Source organism: Carcharodon carcharias (genome assembly GCF_017639515.1).
Source record: "Carcharodon carcharias isolate sCarCar2 chromosome 29 unlocalized genomic scaffold, sCarCar2.pri SUPER_29_unloc_2, whole genome shotgun sequence".
In the NCBI taxonomy this organism is placed as follows: Eukaryota; Metazoa; Chordata; class Chondrichthyes; order Lamniformes; family Lamnidae; genus Carcharodon; species Carcharodon carcharias.
The window spans coordinates 1913132-1940877 of NW_024470665.1; the positions used below are offsets into that span (position 1 = coordinate 1913132).

General features: G+C 56.0%; 1 protein-coding gene across 1 annotated transcript in view; it reads right to left on the reverse strand.

The window, feature by feature from the left end:
- Positions 1–27746, reverse strand: part of kmt2bb (lysine (K)-specific methyltransferase 2Bb) — a 139335-nt gene that overhangs the window by 69970 nt on the left and 41619 nt on the right. Inside the window, exons 3-9 of the mRNA XM_041181157.1 lie at positions 11999–12734; positions 11731–11926; positions 10972–11412; positions 6742–6903; positions 3351–3504; positions 2001–2271; positions 20–72 (exon numbers count right to left, since the gene is read on the reverse strand). Of these exons, the coding sequence (XP_041037091.1) occupies positions 20–72; positions 2001–2271; positions 3351–3504; positions 6742–6903; positions 10972–11412; positions 11731–11926; positions 11999–12734 (2013 nt within the window). The remainder of the gene's footprint in view (positions 1–19; positions 73–2000; positions 2272–3350; positions 3505–6741; positions 6904–10971; positions 11413–11730; positions 11927–11998; positions 12735–27746) is intronic.

The window sequence follows — 27746 nt, forward strand, 5'->3', positions numbered from 1 at the left end:
GTAAGTAATAACGTCTTACCATTTGCCAGACGTTCCTGTCGCTTCTGTTCTATTTTGTCACATTTCCGCCACCTGCAATGAGAACACGCCAGGGGTAACCCACATCACACAGGAGGTCAGTTGTATTCATGCTGCCTCTTTGACAAAGATCATAAGAAGAGGGAGCAGGAGGCCATTCGGCCCCTCCAGCCTTCTCTGCCGGCCAATAAGGTCATGGCTGATCCGATTGTGGCCTTAAGTCCACTTTTACCGCCTGTTCCCCATGCCCCTCCACTCCCTTGTCGACCAAACGTCCCATCAAGGTAGCTGGCCTCGCAGCGATAAGGCAAGCGGCATGCCCCCTCCAACATGGTTTACCAGGGGGTGGAGCTGGGTTTGCAGGGGTTCACGGAAGGACTGTTGGCGCTGGCGCTCGCGAGCTCTGAACTCAGTGCCGTCTACACCCTTGGACGGTCAATCCCGGAGCACGCTGCCTGCCTGGGGTCTGACTGCACGTCCCCAGTGCAGCAGGGGGATCGCTCCTGCTTCTCTCCGACCCCTTTTCAGCACCTCACAATGCCCCAAGGCCATCTGCGGCGAATGCAGGGCTTTTTTTTTTTGCGAAGTGTGGTGACTGTTGTAAGGCAGCAAACGTGGCAAGCCGACATGAACACAGCAAGATCCCACAAACTGAAATGTGAAGATGACCCAGAGATTCTGTTTTTAAACAATGCTGGTTTAATGAGAAATCTTGTCTCAAGACACCAGGGAATCCACTGCCCTGCTCTCTCCCCATAGCCCTGTATCAATCCCAAACTAACCCCACTTCCCCACTCTCTCCCCATAGCCCTATATCAATCCCAAACTAACCACACTGCCCCATTCTCTCCCCATAGCCCTGTATCAATCCCCAAACTAATCCCACTGTCCTGCTGTCTCCCCATAGCCCAGTATCAATCCCAAACTAATCCCAGTGCCTCACTCTCTCCCCCTAGCCCTGTATCAATCCCAAACTAATCCCTCTGTCCCGCTCTCTCCCCATAGCCCTGTATCAATCCCAAACTAACCCCACTGCCCCACTCTCTCCCCATAGCCCTGTATCAATCCCCAAACTAACCCCACTGCCCCACTCTCTCCCCATAGCCCTGTATCAATCCCCAAACTAATCCCACTGTCCCGCTGTCTCCCCATAGCCCAGTATCAATCCCAAACTAATCCCACTGCCCTGCTCTCTCCTCATAGCCCTGTATCAATCCCAAACTAATCCCACTGCCCCACTCTCTCCCCATAGCCCTGTATCAATCCCCAAACTAATCCCACTGTCCCGCTGTCTCCCCATAGCCCAGTATCAATCCCAAACTAATCCCACTGCCCTGCTCTCTCCCCATAGCCCTGTATCAATCCCAAACTAATCCCACTGCCTCGCTCTCTTCCCATTGCCCAGTATCAATCCTCAAACTAATGCCACTGCCCCGCGCTCACTGGAGAGCTACCTGTGAATCTAGAACAAATGGTCTTGTCATTATGACATTGCTGTTTGTGGCTTCTTGCTGTGCACCGATTAGCTGCTGATTTCCTACCTTACAAGAATGGCCACACTTTAAAAAAATGTCCTTCACTGGCCGAGAAACACTTTAGGATCTCCTGAGGTGCGGACATGCGCTGGGGAAATTGTAATCCATCTCTCTTTGAAAGACCTATCCCATTATTCCGCACTCTTTCCCCCGGCTGCTCTTTCCCCCACAGCGCTGCTCATTTCTCCCCGCTTTATGTGCTGATCCCATTCCCCCACTTCTGAAAGTACCCATTGAATCTGCTCCCAGCGGCCTTTCAGGCAGCGCCTTTGAGGTCCTGCCCGTCGCTCCCGGCTCCCCGCTCCCCGCCGGAGGCTCACCCTCACTTTGGGCATGGGGTTTTCAAAAGGATACCCCGAGGCAGGGAACGTGATGCGGATATTCGACGGCGGGAGGGCCCCGCCTCTTTCCTCCTGTCGCGATCGGAGAACTCGGGAGCGTACTTACACGCAGCACTGTTTCTTGGTGTTTCGGCCGCCAAACTTGGGCTTGTCCAGGCAGTTGACACACTTGCCGCAGTCAGCCAGGTTCCGGCAGCCCTTGCAGCTCCCACACCGGTTCCCCCGGCGTTTGGGCTGGCCACAGGCCACCGGCGGCTTGGACTCCTCCTCGGCCGGCGTGGGGGTCGGGACCTCGGCGACATCCTCTACCTCCCGCTCCGTCTTCACCACCGAGGCGACAGGCACTGGACTCTCGGGCTCTGAAGAGGAGGTATCCGCTGTGGGGGAACGAGATGGCGTGGTGGTAGGGGGGGGGGGGGTGGGTGGTGGAAGCGAAGGGGAAAAAGGGCACGGTCCATTAGCAGAGAGATCCGAGCTTTACAACACCCTCCTCCTCCCGCACGCAAACACTGCCCGCCATGTTTAACAGTCCCTCAATACGCTAGACAGGTCAGGAACAGGAACCCTGGCTGATTTCCCCTCTCTCCCTCTCTCTCTAACCCAGGGATCACTGGACAGTGATCAGGAGCAGGAACCCTGGCTGATTTCCCCTCTCTCCCTCTCTCTCTAACCCAGGGATCACTGGACAGTGACCAGGAGCAGGAACCCTGGCTGATTTCCCCTCTCTCTCTCTCTCTCTCTAACCCAGGGATCACTGGACAGTGATCAGGAGCAGGAACCCTGGCTGATTTCCCCTCTCTCTCTTACCCAGGGATTACTGGACAGTGATCAGGAGCAGGAACCCTGGCTGATTTCCCCTCTCTCTCTAACCCAGGAATCACTGGACAGTGATCAGGAGCAGGAACCCTGGCTGATTTCCCCTCTCTCTCTCTCTCTAACCAGGTATCACTGGACAGTGATCAGGAGCAGGAACCCTAGCTGATTTCCCCTCTCTCTCTCTCTAACCCAGGGATCACTGGACAGTGATCAGGAGCAGGAACCCTAGCTGATTTCCCCTCTCTCTCTCTCTAACCCAGGGATCACTGGACAGTGATCAGGAGCAGGAACCCTGGCTGATTTCCCCTCTCTCTCTCTAACCCAGGGATCACTGGACAGTGATCAGGAGCAGGAACCCTGGCTGATTTCCCCTCTCTCTCTCTAACCCAGGGATCACTGGACAGTGATCAGGAGAAGGAACCCTGGCTGATTTCCCCTCTCTCTCTCTAACCCAGGGATCACTGGAGAGTGACCATGAAGCCTTCGATAAGCCCAATGACTCTCTGTCTCTACAGCATCGCGCCATAACATAGCGAGTGTTGCTTAACCAAGGTAAATGCAAATTTATCATAACTACTCTGCTTTCCCATTCTGCTCCTTTCTGTTCCCCTCTTCCTCCAGCCTCTGGACTATCACTTACCGTCCATCTGTGCTGTCATAATGCTGTCTCGCTCGTGCATCGGGAGTGCGCTGAGCCGTGGAATGTCCGCCGGCACCAACGCCCGTGGTTTTCCCAGTGCCACCGCTGCCCGGCGGCAAACGTGCTTGATCCGTGGGCCCTGAGATACCTGCATCTATTGGCGGAGGGTGGGGGCAGAGAAAGATGACAGTGATTAACTGACGTCGATGACAGAGAGGCTGAGCGGACGGGGAGGCTGGGTGGGGGGAGGGGGTTGGTGTGAGAGAGAGAGAGAGAGAGAGAGAGGGGGAGGACAGGACGGGCTTGAGGCAGACAGAGAAAAGCAGGGCGTGAGACAGGGAGGGGGAGAGAGACAAAGAGGGAGAGGAAGAATGAAAGGGAGAGATGGGGGCAGAGCGGGGGCCAGAGAGGGGGCCAGAGAGGGGGCGCAGAGAGGGGGGGCAGAGAGGGGGGGCAGAGAGGGGGGCAGAGAGGGGGGCAGAGAGGGGGGCAGAGAGGGGGGCAGAGAGGGGGGCAGAGAGGGGGGCAGAGAGGGGGGCAGAGAGGGGGGCAGAGAGGGGGGCAGAGAGGGGGGCAGAGAGGGGGGCAGAGAGGGGGGCAGAGAGGGGGGCAGAGAGGGGGGCAGAGAGGGGGGCAGAGAGGGGGGCAGAGAGGGGGGCAGAGAGGGGGGCAGAGAGGGGGGCAGAGAGGGGGGCAGAGAGGGGGGCAGAGAGGGGGAGCGAGAGAGAAAGAAAGAAGAGAGGGGTTTGGGGGGGGAAGAGTTGAGGAGAAGAGAGAGAAGGAAGTGGTCAGTATTAATAGGGGATGGGTCCCTGGAGAGTGTGTCAGTGTTTACAGGGGGTCCCCGGGGAGTGTGTCAGTGTTTACAGGGGGTCCTGGGGCGTGTGTCAGTGTTTACAAGGGGTCCTGGGGAGTGTGTCAGTATTTACAGGGGGTCCCCGGGGAGTGTGTCAGTATTTACAGGGGGTGTCCCCCGGGAGTGTGTCAGTATTTACAGGGGGTCCCCGGGGAGTGTGTCAGTATTTACAGGGGGTCCCCAGGGAGTGTGTCAGTATTTACAGGGGGTGTCCCCCGGGAGTGTGTCAGTATTTAGAGGGGGTCCTGGGGAGTGTGTCAGTATTTACAGGGGAGTCCCTGGAGAGTGTGTCAGTATTTACAGGGGGTCCTGGGGAGTGTGTCAGTATTTACAGGGGGTCCTGGGGAGTGTGTCAGTATTTACAGGGGGTCCCCGGGGAGTGTGTCAGTGTTTACAGGGGGTCCTGGGGAGTGTGTCAGTATTTACAGGGGGTCCCTGGGGAGTGTGTCAGTATTTACAGGGTGTCCCCGGGGAGTGTGTCAGTATTTACAGGGGGTCCTGGGGCGTGTGTCAGTATTTACAGGGGGGTCCCCGGGGAGTGTGTCAGTATTTACAGGGGGTCCCTGGGGAGTGTGTCAGTATTTACAGGGGAGTCCCTGGAGAGTGTGTCAGTATTTACAGGGGGTCCCCAGGGAGTGTGTCAGTGTTTACAGGGGGTCCTGGGGAGTGTGTCAGTATTTACAGGGGGTCCCTGGAGAGTGTGTCAGTATTTACAGGGGGTCCCCAGGGAGTGTGTCAGTGTTTACAGGGGGTTCTGGGGAGTGTGTCAGTGTTTACAGGGGGTCCCTGGGGAGTGTGTCAGTATTTACAGGGGGGTCCCCGGGGAGTGTGTCAGTATTTACAGGGGGTCCCCGGGGAGTGTGTCAGTGTTTACAGGGGGTCCTGGGGCGTGTGTCAGTGTTTACAAGGGGTCCTGGGGAGTGTGTCAGTATTTACAGGGGGTCCCCGGGGAGTGTGTCAGTATTTACAGGGGGTCCCCAGGGAGTGTGTCAGTATTTAGAGGGGGTCCTGGGGAGTGTGTCAATATTTACAGGGGGTCCCTGGGGAGTGTGTCAGTATTTACAGGGGGTCCCCGGGGAGTGTGTCAGTATTTACAGGGGGTCCTGGGGAGTGTGTCAGTATTTACAGGGGGTCCTGGGGAGTGTGTCAGTATTTACAGGGGGTCCCCGGGGAGTGTGTCAATATTTACAGGGGGTCCCTGGGGAGTGTGTCAGTATTTACAGGGGGTCCTGGGGAGTGTGTCAGTATTTACAGGGGGTTCTGGGGAGTGTGTCAGTGTTTACAGGGGGTCCCCAGGGAGTGTGTCAGTATTTACAGGGGGTCCTGGGGAGTGTGTCAGTATTTACACGGGGTCCCCGGGGAGTGTGTCAGTATTTACAGGGGGTCCCCGGGGAGTGTGTCAGTATTTACAGAGGGTCCCCGGGGAGTGTGTCAGTATTTACAGGGGGTCCTGGGGAGTGTGTCAGTATTTACAGGGGGTCCTGGGGAGTGTGTCAGTATTTAGAGGGGGTCCTGGGGAGTGTGTCAGTATTTACAGGGGGTCCTGGGGAGTGTGTCAGTATTTACAGGGGGTCCTGGGGAGTGTGTCAGTATTTACAGGGGGTCCTGGGGAGTGTGTCAGTATTTACAGGGGGTCCTGGGGAGTGTGTCAGTATTTACAGGGGGTCCTGGGGAGTGTGTCAGTATTTACAGGGGGTCCTGGGGAGTGTGTCAGTATTTACAGGGGGTCCTGGGGAGTGTGACAGTATTTACAGGGGGTCCTGGGGAGTGTGTCAGTATTTACAGGGGGTCCCTGGGGAGTGTGTCAGTATTTACAGGGGATGTGTCCCTGGGGAGTGTGTCAGTATTTACAGAGGGTCCCCGGGGAGTGTGTCAGTATTTACAGGGGGTCCTGGGGAGTGTGTCAGTATTTACAGGGGGTCCTGGGGAGTGTGTCAGTATTTACAGGGGGTCCTGGGGAGTGTGTCAGTATTTACAGGGGGTCCTGGGGAGTGTGTCAGTATTTACAGGGGGTCCTGGGGAGTGTGTCAGTATTTACAGGGGGTCCTGGGGAGTGTGTCAGTATTTACAGGGGGTCCCCGGGGAGTGTGTCAGTATTTACAGGGAGTCCTGGGGAGTGTGTCAGTATTTACAGGGGGTCCCCGGGGAGTGTGTCAGTATTTACAGGGGGTCCTGGGGAGTGTCAATATTTACAGGGGGTCCCTGGGGAGTGTGTCACTATTTACAGAGGGTCCCCGGGGAGTGTGTCAGTATTTACAGGGGTCCCCGGGGAGTGTGTCAGTATTTACAGGGGGTCCTGGGGAGTGTGTCAGTATTTACAGGTGGTCCCTGGGGTGTGTGTCAGTATTTACAGGGGGTCCTGGGGAGTGTGTCTGTATTTACAGGAGGTCCCCAGAAGAGTGTCAGGGAATATTACTGCCATGTATATTCCCAGGTGAACACAGGGCCAGGAATTAAACAAAGAAGCTCTTCCCTTCTGAAGAGATGCATGGCTTTTTCACACAAGAACAGCAGAGCTCTCATCCTCGCCCTCACCTCCACTCTGGCTCTCTTCCCCTCTGGTGGGGGCGATTCCGATCCGAGTTTGCGTTTAATGGCGTCCATGTCTTCACAATCACTTTCGGTATCTGATTTCTCCGTTAGGACAGTCTCTTCTTTAATGGGAGTCTTTAAATCTCGTCCGGTTTGCAAAGCAAGCTGGGACAGGGAGAGAGAGAGAGAAAGTGAGAGAGAGAGAGAGAGATACGCACATTGTGAATATTGGGTTTACGCTCTGTCAGGAACAGGTACAGAGATTAATCCAAGTGTCAAATGGGACACTGTCCTTTCTATCGGGGGGGACTAGAATACAAGGGGGTAGAAGTCGTGCTTCATCTGTACGAAGCACTGGTTAGACCACGCCTGGAGTCACTGTGAACTGTTCTGGGACCCGCACCTCAGGAAGGATGCACTGACCTCAGAGTGAGAGACAGAGAGAGCGCGATGTCGATTTACCAGAATAAATCCAGGACTCCCAGGGTTAAGCTACGGGGAGAGATTAAACACAAACCAGGCTCATATTCCCTGGAATTTAGAAGGCAACGGGAGGTGACTTGGTCAAAGTTTTCAAGATATGAGGGGAAAAGATAGCGGAGAGAAAGCATTTCCGCTGGAAGGCTTGGGGTGGGGGGGGTGGTCTGCGACTAGGGGCAGGGTCTTAAAAATGAGTTGCAGAACTTTCAGGAGTGAAATTAGTCAACACTTCTACATATTGGGAAGGCTGTTATATGTGGTGCTGTACCTGAAGCACAGGTAGATAAGGTGGTTAAGAAGGCATATGGGATACTTGCCATTATTGGTTGAGGCACCAGAATATAAGAGCCGGGAGGTTAGGTTGGAGCTGTATAAAACACTAGTTAGGCCACAGCCTGGTGTACTGTGTGCAGTTCTGGTCACCACACTACAGGAAGGATGTGATTGCACATGAGAGGGTGCAGAGGAGATTCACCAGGATGTTGCCAGGGCTGGAGCGTTTCAGCTATGAAGAGAGGCTGGATAGGCTGGGCTAGTTTTCCTTAGAGCAGAGAAAGCTGGGTGGGGGTGGGACCTGATTGAGGTATTATACAAAATTAAGAGGGGCATAGATAGGGCAGATGGGAGGAAACTTTTCCCCTTGGCAGAGGTGTCAATAACCAGGGGGCATAGATTTAAGATAAGGGGCAGGAGTTTTAGAGGGGATTTGAGGAGGGATTTTTTCACCCAGAGGGTGGTTGGGATCTGGAACACACTGCCTGAGGGGGTGGTAGAGGCAGGAACCCTGATAACATTTAAGAAGTATTTAGATGAGCTCTTGAAACACCACAGCATCCAGGGCTAGGGGCCAAGTGCTGGAAAACGGGTTTAGAATAGATAGGTGCTTGATGGCTGGCACAGACACGATGGGCTGAATTCTGTGCTGTATAACTCTAAAGTATGCAAAAAGGATGGGATTCTATATAAAGACCTCACCAGATACTGGAAGGACCTTCCCTGACATGGGATTGTGAAAGACGGGATTAGAGAGACCTCCCAGATGCAGGAGAGAGAGAGAGAGAGACGGGCAGGGCGGGTGAGACAGAGAGACAAACACACAGGCGGCAAGAGAGAGACATACACACACAGGGGGACAGACAGACAGAGAGAGAGGGAGGGGAAGACAGACAGAGAGAGAGGGAGAGAGAGGGAGGGGGACAGACAGACAGAGCGAGAGAGGGAGGGGGACAGACAGACAGAGCGAGAGAGGGAGGGGGACAGACAGACAGAGCGAGAGAGGGAGGGGGACAGACAGACAGAGCGAGAGAGGGAGGGGGACAGACAGACAGAGCGAGAGAGGAAGGGGGACAGACAGACAGAGCGAGAGAGGGAGGGGGACAGACAGACAGAGCGAGAGAGGGAGGGGGACAGACAGACAGAGCGAGAGAGGGAGGGGGACAGACAGACAGAGCGAGAGAGGGAGGGGGACAGACAGACAGAGCGAGAGAGGGAGGGGGACAGACAGACAGAGCGAGAGAGGGAGGGGGACAGACAGACAGAGCGAGAGAGGGAGGGGGACAGACAGACAGAGCGAGAGAGGGAGGGGGACAGACAGACAGAGCGAGAGAGGGAGGGGGACAGACAGACAGAGCGAGAGAGGGAGGGGGACAGACAGACAGAGCGAGAGAGGGAGGGGGACAGACAGACAGAGCGAGAGAGGGAGGGGGACAGACAGACAGAGCGAGAGAGGGAGGGGGACAGACAGACAGAGCGAGAGAGGGAGGGGGACAGACAGACAGAGCAAGAGAGGGAGGGGGACAGACAGACAGAGCGAGAGAGGGAGGGGGACAGACAGACAGAGCGAGAGAGGGAGGGGGACAGACAGACAGAGCGAGAGAGGGAGGGGGACAGACAGACAGAGCGAGAGAGGGAGGGGGACAGACAGACAGAGCGAGAGAGGGAGGGGAAGACAGACAGACAGAGCGAGAGAGGGAGGGGGACAGACAGACAGAGCGAGAGAGGGAGGGGGACAGACAGAGCGAGAGAGGGAGGGGGACAGACAGACAGAGCGAGAGAGGGAGGGGGACAGACAGACAGAGCGAGAGAGGGAGGGGGACAGACAGACAGAGCGAGAGAGGGAAGGGGACAGACAGACAGAGCGAGAGAGGGAAGGGGACAGACAGACAGAGCGAGAGAGGGAGGGGGACAGACAGACAGAGCGAGAGAGGGAGGGGGACAGACAGACAGAGCGAGAGAGGGAGGGGGACAGACAGACAGAGCGAGAGAGGGAGGGGGACAGACAGACAGAGCGAGAGAGGGAGGGGGACAGACAGACAGAGCGAGAGAGGGAGGGGGACAGACAGACAGAGCGAGAGAGGGAGGGGGACAGACAGACAGAGCGAGAGAGGGAGGGGGACAGACAGACAGAGCGAGAGAGGGAGGGGGACAGACAGACAGAGCGAGAGAGGGAGGGGGACAGACAGACAGAGCGAGAGAGGGAGGGGGACAGACAGACAGAGCGAGAGAGGGAGGGGGACAGACAGACAGAGCGAGAGAGGGAGGGGGACAGACAGACAGAGCGAGAGAGGGAGGGGGACAGACAGACAGAGCGAGAGAGGGAGGGGGACAGACAGACAGAGCGAGAGAGGGAGGGGGACAGACAGACAGAGCGAGAGAGGGAGGGGGACAGACAGACAGAGCGAGAGGGGGAGGGGGACAGACAGACAGAGCGAGAGGGGGAAGGGGACAGACAGACAGAGCGAGAGAGGAAGGGGGACAGACAGACAGAGCGAGAGGGAGAGAGAGGGAGGGGGACAGACAGACAGAGCGAGAGGGAGGGGGACAGACAGACAGAGCGAGAGGGAGAGAGAGGGAGGGGGACAGACAGACAGAGCGAGAGGGAGAGAGGGGGAGGGGGACAGACAGACAGAGCGAGAGGGAGAGCGAGGGAGGGGCACAGACAGACAGACAGAGAGAGAGGGAGGGGCACAGGCGGAGAGAGGGGCACAGGCGGAGAGAGGGGCACAGGCGGAGAGAGGGGCACAGGCGGAGAGAGGGGCACAGGCGGAGAGAGGGGCACAGGCGGAGAGAGGGGCACAGGCGGAGAGAGGGGCACAGGCGGAGAGAGGGGCACAGGCGGAGAGAGGGGCACAAGCACAGGCGGAGGGAGAGAGAGAGGGAGAGAGAGAAAAAGACATTGCGCGCGAGTGAGGGGGGGAGAGAGAGAGAGAGGGAGAGAGGAGTGGGGAAGAGAGAGAGTGCGCAAGTGAGGGTAACTCTTTTGGAGTTAAAACAATTGAACGAAATTAACAAAATAAGGGATAAATCAAGCACAGCCCCTAAGTCAGGTCAGGACAAAGTTTAAAGGAAACTTACAAACATTAAACCAAAATGTGATTAAGGGGGTCAATAAGGCACCCCAGTCCCCGCGGTGCCCACCGAGCACGGAAGGCCTCGAGAGTGCCGGCAGACACTGCGTGCTCCCTCTCCAGGGACACCCGGCCGTGAACATAGCCGCGCAAGAGGGACAAACAATCGGGCGGGGCTCCCCCGTCGATCGCCCGCTGCCTGGACCTGTTAATGGCCAACTTGGCCAGGCCCGGGAGCAGGTTCACGAGGAGGTCCTCCTCCTTCCCGACCCCCTTCCGCACCGGGTGTCCGCAGATCAGGAGCGTGGAGCTGAAGTGCCAACAAAACATTAATAAAAGGTTTTGTAAATAACTAAAAAAGGGGCAAGTGGGGGTAGAAGGACCTTGATGGATCCTGGGCTTTTACCTGCTGTGTTTTCCACTGTTTCTGTTGGTCGATTTTAATCAGCTGGACCTTGGCAGCCTTCAGGAGATTGACCATCCGTTTGTCCATAGCAGACATGCAGAGTGAGTGATTGGCCAGGCTCTGTGTCCTCTCCGCCTCAACTTTCCGGACAGGCTCCGAGGGGGGCGTGGAGGGTCCCTCTTCCCTCTCCGGCGTCCCAGCTCCGGTGGCCTCCGGCTTCACCCCCCCGCCGTCGGTCTGCGTCTCGCTGTCGCGGGAGGTCTCCATGGGCTCGGCGGGCATGGGCGGCTGCCCCCCAGCCTCCGACCTCTCCGCCCGCCCCTCCTGCAACCCCCCCTCCGGCTCCGGCTCGGGCTCCGCCTCGACGGGGGGCCGGAGGCCGCCCTCCCCGGGTGGGGGCGCGCAGCCTGCCGCCTGGCGCTGCGGGCTGGGCTGGCGAGGGGCGGGGGGGGGAGGAGGAGGAGGAGGAGGAGGAGGAGGAGGAGGAGGCGGCTGGGGGGGCGGGGTCCGCTCCCCCTCCCCTTCCCCCTCCCCCTCCCCCCGGGGCCGGCAGGGCTCCGCCGCGGCGGAGGGGGCGGCGGGGGGAGGGGTCTCCCCCGCCGCCGGGCGCCAGCTCCGCGTCCGCATGGCGTGGGCGGGGGAGGGGGCGGCCTGTTCCCCGGGGCCGGCCCTGGGGCCCTGGGGGCAGGGAGGCGGTGGGGGAGGGGGAGGGGGAGGGGGAGGGGGAGGGGGAAGGGGAAGGGGAGGGGGAGGGGTCGCCGGCGAGGCCTGGGGGGCGCAGGAGGGCTGCGGGGCGACGGCCTCCTCCGAGCCGGAGTCGGAGCTGAGGGCGGGGAATGGGAGCCTGGCGGGGGGGAGGGGGACGTCCTCCAGGGTGAAGGGGGAGAGCCGGAGGCCGTCGAAGGAGGGCTTGCCGCCGGGGGGCTCCTTGGGGGCCTCGCCCCGGTCGGGCGGCCTGGTCCAGGTGAAGGTGGGCTGGCGCAGGATGGCTGAGCGGCGGGGAGGGGGAGGGGGAGGGGGAGGGGGCGGGGGAGGGGGAGGGCTGCGCCTGGGTCTGCCGGGGGCCCCGGCCTCGTCGTCGATGAAGCGCCGGGGGGTCTTGATGACCCGGGAGGAGCGGGCGCTGACCACCGGCATGATGAACTGCCGGATGTTCTTGAGGAACCTGGACTTGCCCCGGTGCGGCCCCTCGGGCCGGGCGGCCGCGGGGGCCTTCGCCGCCTCCCGCTCGGCGGGGTGGGGTCTGGGGGCCCCGGGGGCGGCGGAGGGGAGGCACCCCCCCCGCCCGGCTTTGACCCGCAGGGGCCCGGCCCCCGGCTTGCCCCCCCTCCCCCGCAGCCCGCCCGGCCGCTTGCCCCCTCTCCCGGCCGCAGCGGGCGGCTTCAGCCGCAGGCGCCGCTGGGCGAGCCGGGTCTCCTTCAGCTGCCGCGCTTTGCTGACGAACTTCAGCGCCAGGGGCTTCTTCTTGCTCTTGAGCCTCAGCAGCAGGGGCTTCTCGGCCCCCTTGCAGGCCCTGGCCCTGGGGGACCTGGGCTCCGCTTTCCGGTGGGGGGGCCGGCCCGCCGCGCCCCTGGTTCTGGGAGGGGGGGCGGCCGCCGGCCGGGTCCTGGGGCAGCCTCGGGGTTCCGGCGCTCGCTTCGGTCCCGGAGCCTTCCCTGCCGCGTCCAGTGCCCGCCGGGGGGGAGGTAGAGTTGGGATGCTGCTCTGTAACGGGAGGACCAAATTCTTCTTCTCATCGTGGATTTTGTTGTTAGTTAGTCGACCTGTAAAAGGGAGGGTGGGGGGAGGTGGGAGGAGAGAAAAAAAAAAAGAAAGAGTAAAGAGGGGTTCACTCTGTACCGACGGTGCAGAAGGAACTGCGGCGGGGGAGGGGGCGGTGTCAGGATGGGTCTGAAAACCTCTCCGCTCTCGAGGAAATCGATGAAACTCTCGGAGGGTTTGACAGGGTTAACGCTGAGAGGCTGTTTCCCCCTCTCCCACCCCCCCCCCCCCCCAACCAAAGACAGCTTTGGACGCTCCGACGGAGAGTACATTCAAGGCCGAGACCGATCGATTTCTGGGCACTTCAGGGATATGGGGCAGGAGAGTGGAGCCGAGGTGGAAGATCGGCCATGATAGTGCGGAATGGTTAGCAGGCTCGAGGGGCCGAGTGGCCTGCGCGCACTCCTCCTCTGATGTCCCAAGTTGCCTCAAAGCCGCATAAATCAGACAAAATTTGACTGGTGACAAAAAGCTCGGTCAAAGAGGAAGGTTTCGAGGAGCATCTTAAACACAGGGACGTAGGGCTCAGGAGGAGGAGGCCATTCAGCCCTTTCGAGCCTGCTTCGCCATTCAGTAAGATCAGGGCTGATCTGGTTACGATCTCAACTCCCCTTTTAACGCCTGCCCGCATAATCCTCAGCCCGCTTGTCGATCAAAAATCTGTCTAACTCAGCCTTGAGCATACTCAATGAGCCAGCCTCCCCACAGAAGCACGACCCTCAAAGAAAAAATTTCTCATCTCCGTCTTAAAAGGTAGACCTCTTATTTTTCACCTTCACGCACCCCCCCACCCCCCCCCCCACACTTCCCCACCCCCCCCCACCCCCCACCGCTTCTCCCCCCCAACCCCCCCCACACTTCCCCCCCCCACCCCCGATTCTAGATTCTCCCACAAGTGGAGACATCCTCCTGGTATCTACCCTATTAAGTCCTCTCAAAGGATCTCGTCTGTTTCAATAAGATCACCTCTCAACGTTTCTAAACTCCAGTGGGCGGAGGCCCAACCTTTCATGAGATAAAGCCTCGTCCCAGGAATCAGTCAAGTCAATCTTCTGTGCACTGCTTCGATTGCAATTATATCCTTCCTTAAATAAGGGGAGACCAAAACGGTAAACAGTATTCCGGATGTGGTCTCACCAACACTATGGATAGCTGCAGTAAAAACAATCCCTACTTTAATACAGCATCCCCCCTTGCGATAAACGGCAGCGTTCCATTTGCCCTCCTGATCACTTGCTGCATCTGGATACTAACTTTTTGCGATTCATGTACCAGGACGCCCAGATCCCTCTGTACCTCAGAGTTCTGCAATCTCTCCCCATTTAGATCATTTGCTGCTTCGCTAACCTTCCTGCCAAAGTGGGCAAGATCACATTTTCCCACATTATATTCCAGCTGCCAAATTTTTGCCCGCTCACTTAACCTGTGTGTTTCCCTTCACAGACTCTCCACGTCCTCTTGACTGACAGTTTACTCCCCGACCTAGCTTGGCGCCATCAGCAAATTTAGCCACCCTCCCTACACGAGGTCCTGTCATCCAGATCGATCATGTAGACTGTAAATGTTTGATGCCCCGGTATTGATCCCTTTCGGCATTCCGTTGGTTACAGATTACCAAACCCAAAACAACGACGCATTTACGCGTACTCTGTGAAGCAGGGCCACTTCGGCAAGAAGAACAGGAGGAGAGAGAGAGAGAGAGAGACAGACAGACAGACAGAGAAAGAGGATGAGAGTGCTATGATCCCAGCTGACCTTACAACTGGACAAGGCTGATCCCGGGGAGGAGACCGGCTTGATAGATCCTAACTTTTAATTTGTTTGTTCAGATACGTGGAGAGTGGCTACTGAACAGAGTCAGCGGAATCAGCTAATGAACTTTTAACAAGATGATAAGACATTTATTCAACAAGAAAAGCTAACCCATATTACAATAACCCTTCACCCACAACTACACCTTTACAGATATATACAGATCTGTAAGGTTAACACAGGCTCTCTCATACTCTCATGTTCACAGTAAGCACACAGTCCATGTAAACCAATAAGCGACCTGTGGCCAGACGCACCACACTCTGCAACCGAGTGACAGATGCCACCTCAACCAGATGCTATGGATCCTCCTCAACTGTCCCCACCGGCCAGGCACTTGTCACACCGTGAGCCAATCAGTCTCACTGTGTTCCGTTTTTCACTTGAGGGTTTACAACCTCCGCTCTCCAAAAACTCGCCTTGGAATTTTCTCCAAGGCCAAAGCACTCTCTCAGGCACCGTCCGCAAGGGTTCACCTCTAGGGTTTTGACCTCTTCCCTCCAACACCACATGCATTCAAGCTTTCTTCCACGCACCATCTTTCACTGACTGTGGTCAACAGTGCACCATAAGACATAGGAGCAGAAATTAGGCCATTCGGCCCATCGAGTCTGCTCCGCCATTCAATCATGGCTGATAAGTTTCTCAACCCCATTCTCCTGCCTTCTCCCGCCTCCTCCCCGTAATCTTTGATCCCCTTACCAATCAAGAACCTATCTATCTCGCTCTTAAATACACTCAATGACTCGGCCTCCACAGCCTTCTGTGGCAATGAATTCCATCGATTCACCACTCCCTGGCTAAAGAAGTATCTCCTCATCTCTGTTCTAAAAGGTCTTCCCTTTACTCTGAGGCTGTGCCCTCGGGTCCTAGTCTCTCCTACTAATGGAAACATCTTCCCCACGTCCACTCTATCCAGGCCTTTCAGTATTCTGTAAGTTTCAGATTCCCCCTCATCCTTCTAAACTCCATCGAGTATAGACCCAGAGTCCTCAAACGTTCCTCATATGTTAAGCCTTTCATTCCTGGGATCGTTCTCGTGAACCTCCTCTGGACCCTCTCCAGGGCCAGCGCATCCTTCCTGAGATACGGGGCCCAAAATTGCTCACAATATTCCAAATGTGGTCTGACCAGAGCCTTATAAAGCTTCAGCAGCACATCCCTGCTTTTATATTCTAGTCCTCTCGAAATAAATGCCAACATTGCATTTGCCTTCCTAACTACCGACTCAACCTGCAAGTTAACGTTAAGAGAATCCTGGACTAGGACTCCCAACTCCCTTTGCACTCCAGATTTCTGAATTCTCTCCCCATTTAGAAAATAGTCTATTCTTCCTACCAAAGTGCATGACCTCACATTCATATCCACCAGTGCTTCACATGCCCACAGGAAAGAGTTACAGACCTTCAGCTGTCTCTTTGGACCTTCTGACTTTTCCCGAACCTTTATTTTTTTAATCTTGAAGCCTTTCTGTGCTCCTCACTTTTAACTTCACTTAGGAGGACCTTTTCCAGATTCCTGTCCTTCCTTTGACGAGAGGGACTCCTTGGGACTTTCTCTAGTTCCACACCCCTGGACCTGGATTTGGGGACTTTCTTCTTGAGCTTGGGACTTGCTATCTGTCTGTTTTGCACCAGACTCTATCTGGCAGCTACTTCCAACACACTTTAGCGTGGGCTGGTTATCTGCTCCTTCTCTGCTGCATCTGCTTGACAGCTGTCGTCAAACTGAACTCAAAAGTGAGTGTGTGTGGTTTTGTGTGTCTCTTGGCGTGTGCCTGTGTGACCTGCCTCTCTGGACCCCTACTGCGAGGCAACAGCACAGTTTTCTCTCCTCGTGTTTGCTTTAACTTCTCTTTAGCAGTCATAAAACTCATTAGAAACGCAGGCACCTTTTAAAGTGAAACTTAAACTTAATTTGACCTCATCTTAACACAACTAAATAAACACAAATCAAACCTAAACATTAAAGCTAAAACTCATTCCGAACACCCACAAATACAAATATAACTTACTTATACTATCTCTATTTTGCAACAAGAGGTTTAGGGAGGGAATTACATGCACTTGAAAGTATAAACAGGACTTTGGCTTAAAATCTCACCCAAAATACAGCTCCTTCGACAGTGCGGCGCTCCCTCAGCACTGACCCTCTGACAGTGCGGCGCTCCCTCAGCACTGACCCTCTGACAGTGCGGCGCTCCCTCAGCACTGACCCTCTGACAGTGCGGCGCTCCCTCAGCACTGACCCACCGACAGTGCGGCGCTCCCTCAGCACTGACCCACCGACAGTGCGGCGCTCCCTCAGCACTGACCCTCCGACAGTGCGGCGCTCCCTCAGCACTGACCCTCCGACAGTGCGGCGCTCCCTCAGCACTGACCCTCCGACAGTGAGGCGCTCCCTCAGCACTGGCCCTCCGACAGTGCGGCGCTCCCTCAGCACTGGCCCTCCGACAGTGCGGCGCTCCCTCAGCACTGGCCCTCCGACAGTGCGGCGCTCCCTCAGCACTGACCCTCCGACAGTGCGGCGCTCCCTCAGCACTGACCCTCCGACAGTGCGGCGCTCCCTCAGCACTGACCCTCCGACAGTGCGGCGCTCCCTCAGCACTGGCCCTCCGACAGTGCGGCGCTCCCTCAGCACTGACCCTCCGACAGTGCGGCGCTCCCTCAGCACTGACCCTCCGACAGTGCGGCGCTCCCTCAGCACTGACCCTCCGACAGTGAGGCGCTCCCTCAGCACTGGCCCTCCGACAGTGCGGCGCTCCCTCAGCACTGGCCCTCCGACAGTGCGGCGCTCCCTCAGCACTGGCCCTCCGACAGTGCGGCGCTCCCTCAGCACTGGCCCTCGGACAGCACGGTACTGGCCCTCGGACAGCACGGTACTGGCCCTCGGACAGCACGGTACTGGCCCTCGGACAGCACGGTACTGGCCCTCGGACAGCACGGTACTGGCCCTCGGACAGCACGGTACTGGCCCTCGGACAGCACGGTACTGGCCCTCGGACAGCACGGTACTGGCCCTCGGACAGCACGGTACTGGCCCTCGGACAGCACGGTACTGGCCCTCGGACAGCACGGTACTGGCCCTCGGACAGCACGGTACTGGCCCTCGGACAGCACGGTACTGGCCCTCGGACAGCACGGTACTGGCCCTCGGACAGCACGGTACTGGCCCTCGGACAGCACGGTACTGGCCCTCGGACAGCACGGTACTGGCCCTCGGACAGCACGGTACTGGCCCTCGGACAGCACGGTACTGGCCCTCGGACAGCACGGTACTGGCCCTCGGACAGCACGGTACTGGCCCTCGGACAGCACGGTACTGGCCCTCGGACAGCACGGTACTGGCCCTCGGACAGCACGGTACTGGCCCTCGGACAGCACGGTACTGGCCCTCGGACAGCACGGTACTGGCCCTCGGACAGCACGGTACTGGCCCTCGGACAGCACGGTACTGGCCCTCGGACAGCACGGTACTGGCCCTCGGACAGCACGGTACTGGCCCTCGGACAGCACGGTACTGGCCCTCGGACAGCACGGTACTGGCCCTCGGACAGCACGGTACTGGCCCTCGGACAGCACGGTACTGGCCCTCGGACAGCACGGTACTGGCCCTCGGACAGCACGGTACTGGCCCTCGGACAGCACGGTACTGGCCCTCGGACAGCACGGTACTGGCCCTCGGACAGCACGGTACTGGCCCTCGGACAGCACGGTACTGGCCCTCGGACAGCACGGTACTGGCCCTCGGACAGCACGGTACTGGCCCTCGGACAGCACGGTACTGGCCCTCGGACAGCACGGTACTGGCCCTCGGACAGCACGGTACTGGCCCTCGGACAGCACGGTACTGGCCCTCGGACAGCACGGTACTGGCCCTCGGACAGCACGGTACTGGCCCTCGGACAGCACGGTACTGGCCCTCGGACAGCACGGTACTGGCCCTCGGACAGCACGGTACTGGCCCTCGGACAGCACGGTACTGGCCCTCGGACAGCACGGTACTGGCCCTCGGACAGCACGGTACTGGCCCTCGGACAGTACACTCCCTCACTATGACTCTTCTGAGCTTGTGATTGTCAGGCTTAATATGACATTGGACCATATAAGCAAATATTACGACAGATAACCAAAAGCTTGGTCAAAGATGTTACATTTTAAGAAGAATATAAAGGGAGAGGCAGAAAGATTCTGAATGTGAATTTGAGAGCTTGTGTGGGACCCATACCCCAGTGAGAGCCAGTGTGTGTGGAACCCGTACCCCAGTGAGAGTCAGTGTGTGTGGGACACGTACCCCAGTGAGAGTCAGTGTGTGTGGGACACGTACCCCAGTGAGAGTCAGTGTGTGTGGGACATGTACCCCAGTGAGAGTCAGTGTGTGTGGGACACGTACCCCAGTGAGAGTCAGTGTGTGTGGGACACGTACCCCAGTGAGAGTCAGTGTGTGTGGGACACGTACCCCAGTGAGAGTCAGTGTGTGTGGGACACGTACCCCAGTGAGAGTCAGTGTGTGTGGGACACGTACCCCAGTGAGAGTCGGTGTGTGTGGGACACGTACCCCAGTGAGAGTCAGTGTGTGTGGGACAAGTACCCCAGTGAGAGTCAGTGTGTGTGGGACAAGTACCCCAGTGAGAGTCAGTGTGTGTGAGACCCGTACCCCAGTGAGAGTCAGTGTGAGTGGGACCCGTACCACAGTGAGAGTCAGTGTGTGTGGAACCTGTACCCCAATGAGAGTCAGTGTGTGTGGGACAGGTACTAAAGTGAGAGTCAGACTGTGTGTGAAACCTGTACCCCAGTGAGAGTCAGTGTGTGTGGGACACGTACCCCAGTGAGAGTCAGATTGTGTGTGGAACCTGTACCCCAGTGAGAGTCAGTGTGTGTGGGACACGTACCCCAGTGAGAGTCAGTGTGTGTGGGACCCGTACCACAGCGAGAGTCAGTGTGTGTGGGACCCGTACCCCAATGAGAGTCAGTGTGTGTGGGACACGTACCCCAGTGAGAGTCAGTGTGTGTGAGACCTGTACCCCAGTCAGAGTCAGTGTGTGTGAGACCCGTACCCCAGTGAGAGTCAGTGTGTGTGGGACCCGTACCCCAGTGAGAGTCAGTGTGTGTGGGACCCGTACCCCAGTGAGAGTCAGTGTGTGTGGGACCCTTACCCCATTGAGTGTCAGTGTGTGTGGGACCCGTACCCCAGTGAGAGTCAGTGTGTGTGGGACCCGTACCCCAGTGAGAGTCAGTGTGTGTGGGACCCGTACCCCAGGGAGAGTCAGTGTGCATGGGACCCCTACCCCAGTGAGAGTCTATGTGTGTGTGGGACCCGTACCCCAGTGTGAGTCAGTGTGTGTGTGGAACCAGCGAAAGGTTGGAGTTGTGTGAAGCAACTTTCAGACATAAATTTGGTGCCTTCTTTCCAAGACATTCGAACAAACAAGGATTTATTTCAGACAGACACCTGCTGACGAATGTGTAAAAAGCCAGGTGCACCTAGTGACATTGGAGACGTTTTCAGATTACAAACGGTCTTTGATGTGCCTGGCTGCTTCTCACTGATACACAAGGGAACACAGGCTGCAAGACTTCCTGGGTTGACATCGAGCAACGTTTACGCGGCAACCACAAATCTCCACCTCACCAAAAACGGCCACTCATGAAAAACAGCCCCAACTAATACAGCAAGTGCCCGGCAGACATTCAACCATGGGAGCAATCACAACCTCTTTCGATTCAATCCTGATTCATCGTGCAGATACACCAGGAGGTCGCTGCATCAGGAGCAGGAACCCTGGCTGATTTCCTCTCTCTCTCTCTCTAACCCAGGGATCACTGGACAGTGATCAGGAGCAGGAACCCTGGCTGATTTCCCCTCTCTCTCTCTAACCCAGGGATCACTGGACAGTGATCAGGAGCAGGAACCCTGGCTGATTTCCCCTCTCTCTCTAACCCAGGGGTCACTGGACAGTGATCAGGAGCAGGAACCCTGGCTGATTTCCCCTCTCTCTCTCTCTCTCTCTAACCCAGGGATCACTGGACAGTGATCAGGAGCAGGAACGGTGGCTGATTTCCCCTCTCTCTCAAAACAAAAACAGAATTACCTGGAAAAACTCAGCAGGTCTGGCAGCATCGGCGGAGAAGAAAAGAGTTGACGTTTCGAGTCCTCATGACCCTTCGACAGAACCTCTCTCTCTCTCTCTCTAACCCAGGGATCACTGAACAGTGATCAGGAGCAGGAACCCTGGCTGATTTCCCCTCCCTCTCTCTCTGTAACCCAGGGGTCACTGGACAGTGACCAGGAGCAGGAACCCTGACTGATTTCCCCTCTCTCTCTCTCTGTAACCCAGGGGTCACTGGACAGTGACCAGGAGCAGGAACCCTGACTGATTTCCCCTCTCTCTCTCTTACCCAGGGATCACAGAACAGTGATCAGGAGCAGGAACCCTGGCTGATTTCCCCTTTCTCTCTCTCTAACCCAGGGATCACTGGACAGTGATCAGGAGCAGGAACCCTGACTGATTTCCCCTCACTCTCTAACCCAGGAATCACTGGACAGTGACCAGGAGCAGGAACCCTGACTGATTTCCTCTCTCTCTCTCTTACCCAGGGATCACAGAACAGTGATCAGGAGCAGGAACCCTGGCTGATTTCCCCTCTCTCTCTCTTACCCAGGGATCACAGAACAGTGATCAGGAGCAGGAACCCTGGCTGATTTCCCCCCTCTCTCTCTCTCTCTCTCTAACCCAGGGGTCACTGGACAGTGATCAGAAAGAACCCTGGTTAACTTCCTCTTATCCTCAGGATAAGAGCACCGACAATTTTCAGAGAATGCAACTGGCTTACAAACTGAGATTCTCAAATACCACCCAGGTGTGTTTGCACCCTTGGGACCTGGTAGTCTCTGAGCTTGAATACACAATAAGCTGCCAAATACTGTCACGGTACCAAGCTTATCACTGAACTATGCCGGTCCTCCTGGTTACCCTGGCAAGCGTTTTGCAACTCCCCTTTTGCTAATCTGTAGTTCATTTCCTCAAATTTCAGAGTGTGCTAATTTTAGACTCGCATCACCCTGAGATATCAACGTCACACAACAGGAAATGATGCAAACTGAGTCGGCAGATCCCATCCAGACACAGCTTTGTCAATGTTCCACAGCACTGCCATGAGCAGGAATCAACATGTCGAATTAACCCCTCGCTCTTACACCAAGGCAGGGCTTAAATCGCCGTGTCGCACAGTGACAGACCTGTCCGTCGCACAGTGCTATACCCCAGTGTTACATGGTGACAGGCCTGTCCCCACCAACGCTATGCAGTGACAGACCTATCCTTCCCCACCCCAGCACTGTACACCTGTGTTATACAGTGACAGTCCTGTGCCCACTGGTGTTATTCAGTGACAGACCTATCCTCCCCAGTGCTATACCCCAGAATTATACAGGGACAGACCTCTCCCCGCCAGCACTGTATCCCAGTGTTATAGTGACAGGCGCCTCCCTGCTAGTACTGTACTCCAGCGTTTTACAGTGACAGACCTGTCCCCACCAGTACCCTACCCCAGTGCTATATAGTGACACTGGTCGCCACCAGTACTGTACCCCAGTGTTATACAGTGACAGACCTATCCTCCCCAGTGCTGTACCCCAGTGTAAGACAGTGACAGACCTGTCCCCGCCAGTACTGTACCCGTGTTATACAGTGACAGACCCATCCCCACCAGTACTGTACCCCAGTGTTATACAGTGACAGACCTTACCCACCCAGTACTGTACCCCAGTGTTATACAGTGACAGACCCGTCCCCACCAGTACTGTACCGCAGTGTTATACAGTGACAGACCTGAACCCACCAGTACTGTACCCCAGTGTTATACAGTGAAAGAACTGTCCCCACCAGTAATGTACCCCAGTGTTATACAGTGACAGACCTGTCCACACCAATGCTGTACCCCAGTGTTATACAGTGACAGACCTGACCCCACCAGTGCTGTATCCCAGTGTTATACAGAGACAGACCTGTCCCCACCAGTCCTGTACCCCAGTGTTATACAGTGACAGACCTGTCCCCACCAGTCCTGTACCCCAGTGTTATACAGTGACAGACCTGTCCACACCAATGCTGTACCCCAGTGTTATACAGTGACAGACACTACCCCACCAGTACTGAACCCAGTGTTATACAGTGAGAGGCCTCTCCACACAAGTATTGCACCCCAGTGTTATACAGTGACAGACCTGTCCCCACCAGCATTGCACCCCAGTGTTATACGGTGACAGACCTGTCCGCACAAGTGCCTTACCCCAGTGATATACAATGACAGACAGGTCCCCCCACAGAGTCGTACATGGAGAGAGCTGTCCCCCACCAGTATTAGATGCCAATATTATAGTGACAGAACTTTCCCCACTACTACTGTACCCCAGTGTTACACAGTGACAGACCTGTCCCCACCAGTGTTATACAGCGAGAGACCTGTCCCCACCAGAACTGTACCCCAGTGTTATACAGTGAGAGACCTGTCCCCACCAGTACTGTACCCCAGTGTTGTACAGTGACAGACCCATCCCCACTAGTACTGTACTCCAATGTTACACAGTGACAGACCATTCCCCACCAGTGCTGTACCCCAGTGTTATACAGTGAGAGACCTGTCCCCACCAGTACTGTACCACAGTGTTATACAGTGACCGACCTGTCCCCACCAGTACTGCACCCCAGGGTTATAGAGTGACAGACCTCTCCCCACTTGTGATATAAAGTAACAGACATATCCTCCCCAGTACTATGCCCCAGTGTTATACAGTGACAGGTCGTTCCCCAACAGTGTTATAGTGACAGAACTGTCCCCAACAGTACCGTATCCCAGCGTTCTATAGTGACAGACCCTTCCCCACCAGTACTGTACCCCAGTGTTATACAGTGACAGACCTGTCCCCACCAGTACTGTACCCCAGTGATATACAGTGAGAGACCTGTCCCCACCAGTACTGTACCCCAGTGTTCTACAGTGACAGACCCGTCCCCACCAGTACTGTACCCCAGTGTTATACAGTGACAGGCCTCTCCACACTGGTGCTATACAATGACAGATCTATCCTCCCCAGTGCAATGCCCCAGTGTTATACAGTGACAGACCTGTCCACACTAATGCTGTACCCCAGTGTTATACGGTGACAAGCCTCTCCCTACCGGTGTTAGAAAGGGGCAGACCGATGTTCCCCAGGGCTGTACCCCAGTGTTATATGGTGACAGACCCGCCCCCACCAGTACTGTACCCCAGTGTTATACAGTGACAGACCCGTCCCCACCAGTACTGTACCCCAGTGTTATACAGTGACAGACCCGTCCCCACCAGTACTGTACCCCAGTGTAATAGTGACAGGCCTGTCCCCACCAGTATTGTACCCCAGTGTTATACAGTGACAGACGTGTCCCCACCAGTACTGTACCCCAGTGTTATACAGTGACAGACGTGTCCCTACCAGTCCTCGACGCCAGTGTTAAACAATCACAAACCTGCCCCTACCAGTGTTACACCCCAGCGTTTTTCAGTGACAGTCCTGTCGCCCCCCCCCACCAGCACTGTAACTGTGTTATACAGTGACAGACGCGTCCCCACTAGTACTGCACCCTAGTGTCATGCAGCGACAAACATATCCCCAACAGTACTGTACCCCAGTGTTATAAAATGATGGACCTATCCTCCCCAATGCTATACCCCAGTGTTATTCAATGACAGACCTGTCCCCACCAGTGCTGTACCCGTGTTACAAAAGGACAGGTCTGTCCCCACCAGCGTTATACAGTGACAAAACTGTCCCCACAGGTACAGCACCCCAGTGTTATACAGTGAGAGAGCTGTCGCCACCAGTACTGTACCCCAGTGTTATACAGTGAGAGACCTGTCCCCACTAGTACTGTACCCCAGTGTTACACAGTGACAGACCCGTCCCCATCAGTACTGTACCCCAGTGTTATACAGTGACAGACCTGTCCCCACCAGTAATGTACCCCAGTGTTATACAGTGACAGGCCTCTCCCCACTGGTGTTATACAAGGACAGACCTATCCTCCCCAGTGCAATGCCCCAGTGTTATTCAGTGACAGACCTGTCCACACTAATGCTGTACCCCAGTGTTATACAGTGACAGACCTGTCCCCACCAGTACTGTACCCAGTGTTATACAGTGACAGACCCGTCCCCACCAGTACTGTACCCCAGTGTTATACAGTGACAGACCCGTCCCCACCAGTACTGTACCCCAGTGTTATACAGTGACAGACCCGTCCCCACCAGTACTGTACCCCAGTGTTATACAGTGACAGACCCGTCCCCACCAGTACAGTACCCCAGTGTTATACAGTGACAGACCCATCCCCACCAGTACTGTACCCCAGTGTTATACACTGACAGACCCATCACCAAGAGTACTGTACCCCAGTGTTATACAGTGACAGACCCGTCCCCACCAGTACTGTACCCCAGAGTTATACAGTGACAGACCTGTCCCCACCAGTACTGAACCCCAGTGTTATACAGTGACAGTCCCGTCCCCACCAGTACTGTACCCCAGTGTTATACAGTGACAGACCTGTCCCCACCAGTACTGTATCCCAGTTTTATACAGTGACAGACCCGTCCCCACCAGTACTGTACCCCAGTGTTATACAGTGACAGACCCGTCCCCACCAGTACTGTACCCCAGTGTTATACAGTGACAGACCCGTCCCCACCAGTACAGTACCCCAGTGTTATACAGTGACAGACCCATCCCCACCAGTACTGTACCCCAGTGTTATACACTGACAGACCCATCACCAAGAGTACTGTACCCCAGTGTTATACAGTGACAGACCCGTCCCCACCAGTACTGTACCCCAGAGTTATACAGTGACAGACCTGTCCCCACCAGTACTGAACCCCAGTGTTATACAGTGACACTCCCGTCCCCACCAGTACTGTACCCCAGTGTTATACAGTGACAGACCTGTCCCCACCAGTACTGTATCCCAGTTTTATGCAGTGACAGACCTCCCCCCACCAGTTATGTATCCCAGTGTGAAACAATGACAGATCTGTCCCCGCCAGTGTCATACAGTGACAGAACTGTCCCCAACGGTACTGTACCCCAGTGTTATACAATGTCAGACCAGGTCCACCCGCCCACCACCAACCAGCCCCTACCCCCCGCCTCTCAGGGTCGTATAATGAGAAAGCTGTCCCCACCAGTATTAGACCCCAATATTATAGTGACAGAACTCTCTCCACCAGTACTGTAGGCCAGTGTTACACACTGTCCCCACCCAGGACTGTACCCCAGTGTTATACAGTGACAGACCTTACCCACCCAGTACTGTACCCCAGTGTAATGCAGTGACAGACCTGTCCCCACCAGTACTGTACCCCAGTGTTATACAGTGACAGACCTGTCCCCACCAATACTGTACCCCAGTGTTATACAGTGACAGACCTGTCCCCACCAGTACCGTACCCCAGTGTTATACAGTGACAGACCCGTATCCACCAGTACTGTACCCGTGTTATACAGTGACAGACCCATCCACACCAGTACTGTACCCGTGTTTTACAGTGACCGACCTGTCCCCACCAATACTGTACCCCAGTGTTATACAGTGACAGACCCATCCACACCAGTACTGTACCCCAGTGTTATACAGTGACAGACCCATCCGCACCAGTACTGTACCCCAGTGTTATACAGTGACAGACCTGTCCCCACCAGTACTCTAACCCAGTGTTATACAGAGACAGACCTGTCCTCACCAGTGCTGTACCCCAGTGTTACACAGTAACAGGCCCGTCCCCATCAGTACTGTACCCCAGTGTTATACAGTGACAGACCCATCCACACCAGTACTGTACCCCAGTGTTACACAGTGACAGACCTGTCCCCACCAGTACTGTACCCCAGTGTTATACAGTGTCAGACCTGTCCCCACCAGTACTGTACCCCAGTGTTATACAGTGACAGACCTGTCCCCACCAGTACTGTATCCCAGTGTTATACAGTGACAGACCTGTCCCCACCAGTACTGAATCCCAGTGATATACAGTGACATGCCCGTCCCCACTAGTACTGCACCCCAGTGTTATACAGTGACAGACCTGTCCCCACCAGTACTGTACCCCAGTGTTATACAGTGACAGATCTGTCCCCACCAGTACTGTACCCCAGTGTTACACAGTGACAGACCTGTCCCCACCAGTACTGTACCCCAGTGTTACACAGTGACAGACCTGTCCCCACCAGTACTGTACCCCAGTGTTATACAGTGACAGACCCGTCCCCACTAGTACTGTACTCCAGTGTTACACAGTGACAGGCCTGTCCCCACTTGTGTTATACAGTGACAGACCTCTCCCCACTTGTGTTATACAGTGAAAGACCTATCCTCCCCAGTACTATGCCCCAGTGTTATACAGTGACAGGTCGTTCCCCAACAGTGTTATAGTGACATAACTGTCCCCACCAGTACCGTACCCCAGCGTTATACAGTGACAGACGCTTCCCCACCAGTACTGTACCCCAGTGTAATACAGTTACAAACCTGCCCGCACCAATGTTGCACCCCAGTGTTATACAGTGACAGTCCTGTCGCCCACAGTACTGTACCCCAGTGATACACAATGACAGGCCTGTCCCCACCAGTACTGTACCCCAGTGTTATACAGTGACAGACCGGTCCCCACCAGTACTGTACCCCAGTGTTATACAGTGACAGACCCATCCACACCAGTACTGTACCCCAGTGTAATACAGTGAAAGACCTGTCCCCACCAGTGCTGTACCCCAGTGTTATACAGTGAAAGACCTGTCCCCACCAGTGCTGTACCCCAGTGTTATACAGTGAGAGACCCGTCCCCACCAGTACTGTACCCCAGTGTTATACACTGACAGACCCATCACCACCAGTACTGTACCCCAGTGTTATACAGTGACAGACCCGTCCCCACCAGTACTGAACCCCAGTGTTATACAGTGACAGTCCCGTCCCCACCAGTACTGTACCCCAGTGTTATACAGTGACAGACCTGTCGCCACCAGTACTGAACCCAAGCTATAGTGACAGTCCCGTCCCCACCAGTACTGTACCCCAGTGTTATACAGTGACAGACCTGTCCCCACCAGTACTGTACCCCAGTGTTATACAGTGACAGACCTGTCCCCACCAGTACTGTATCCCAGTT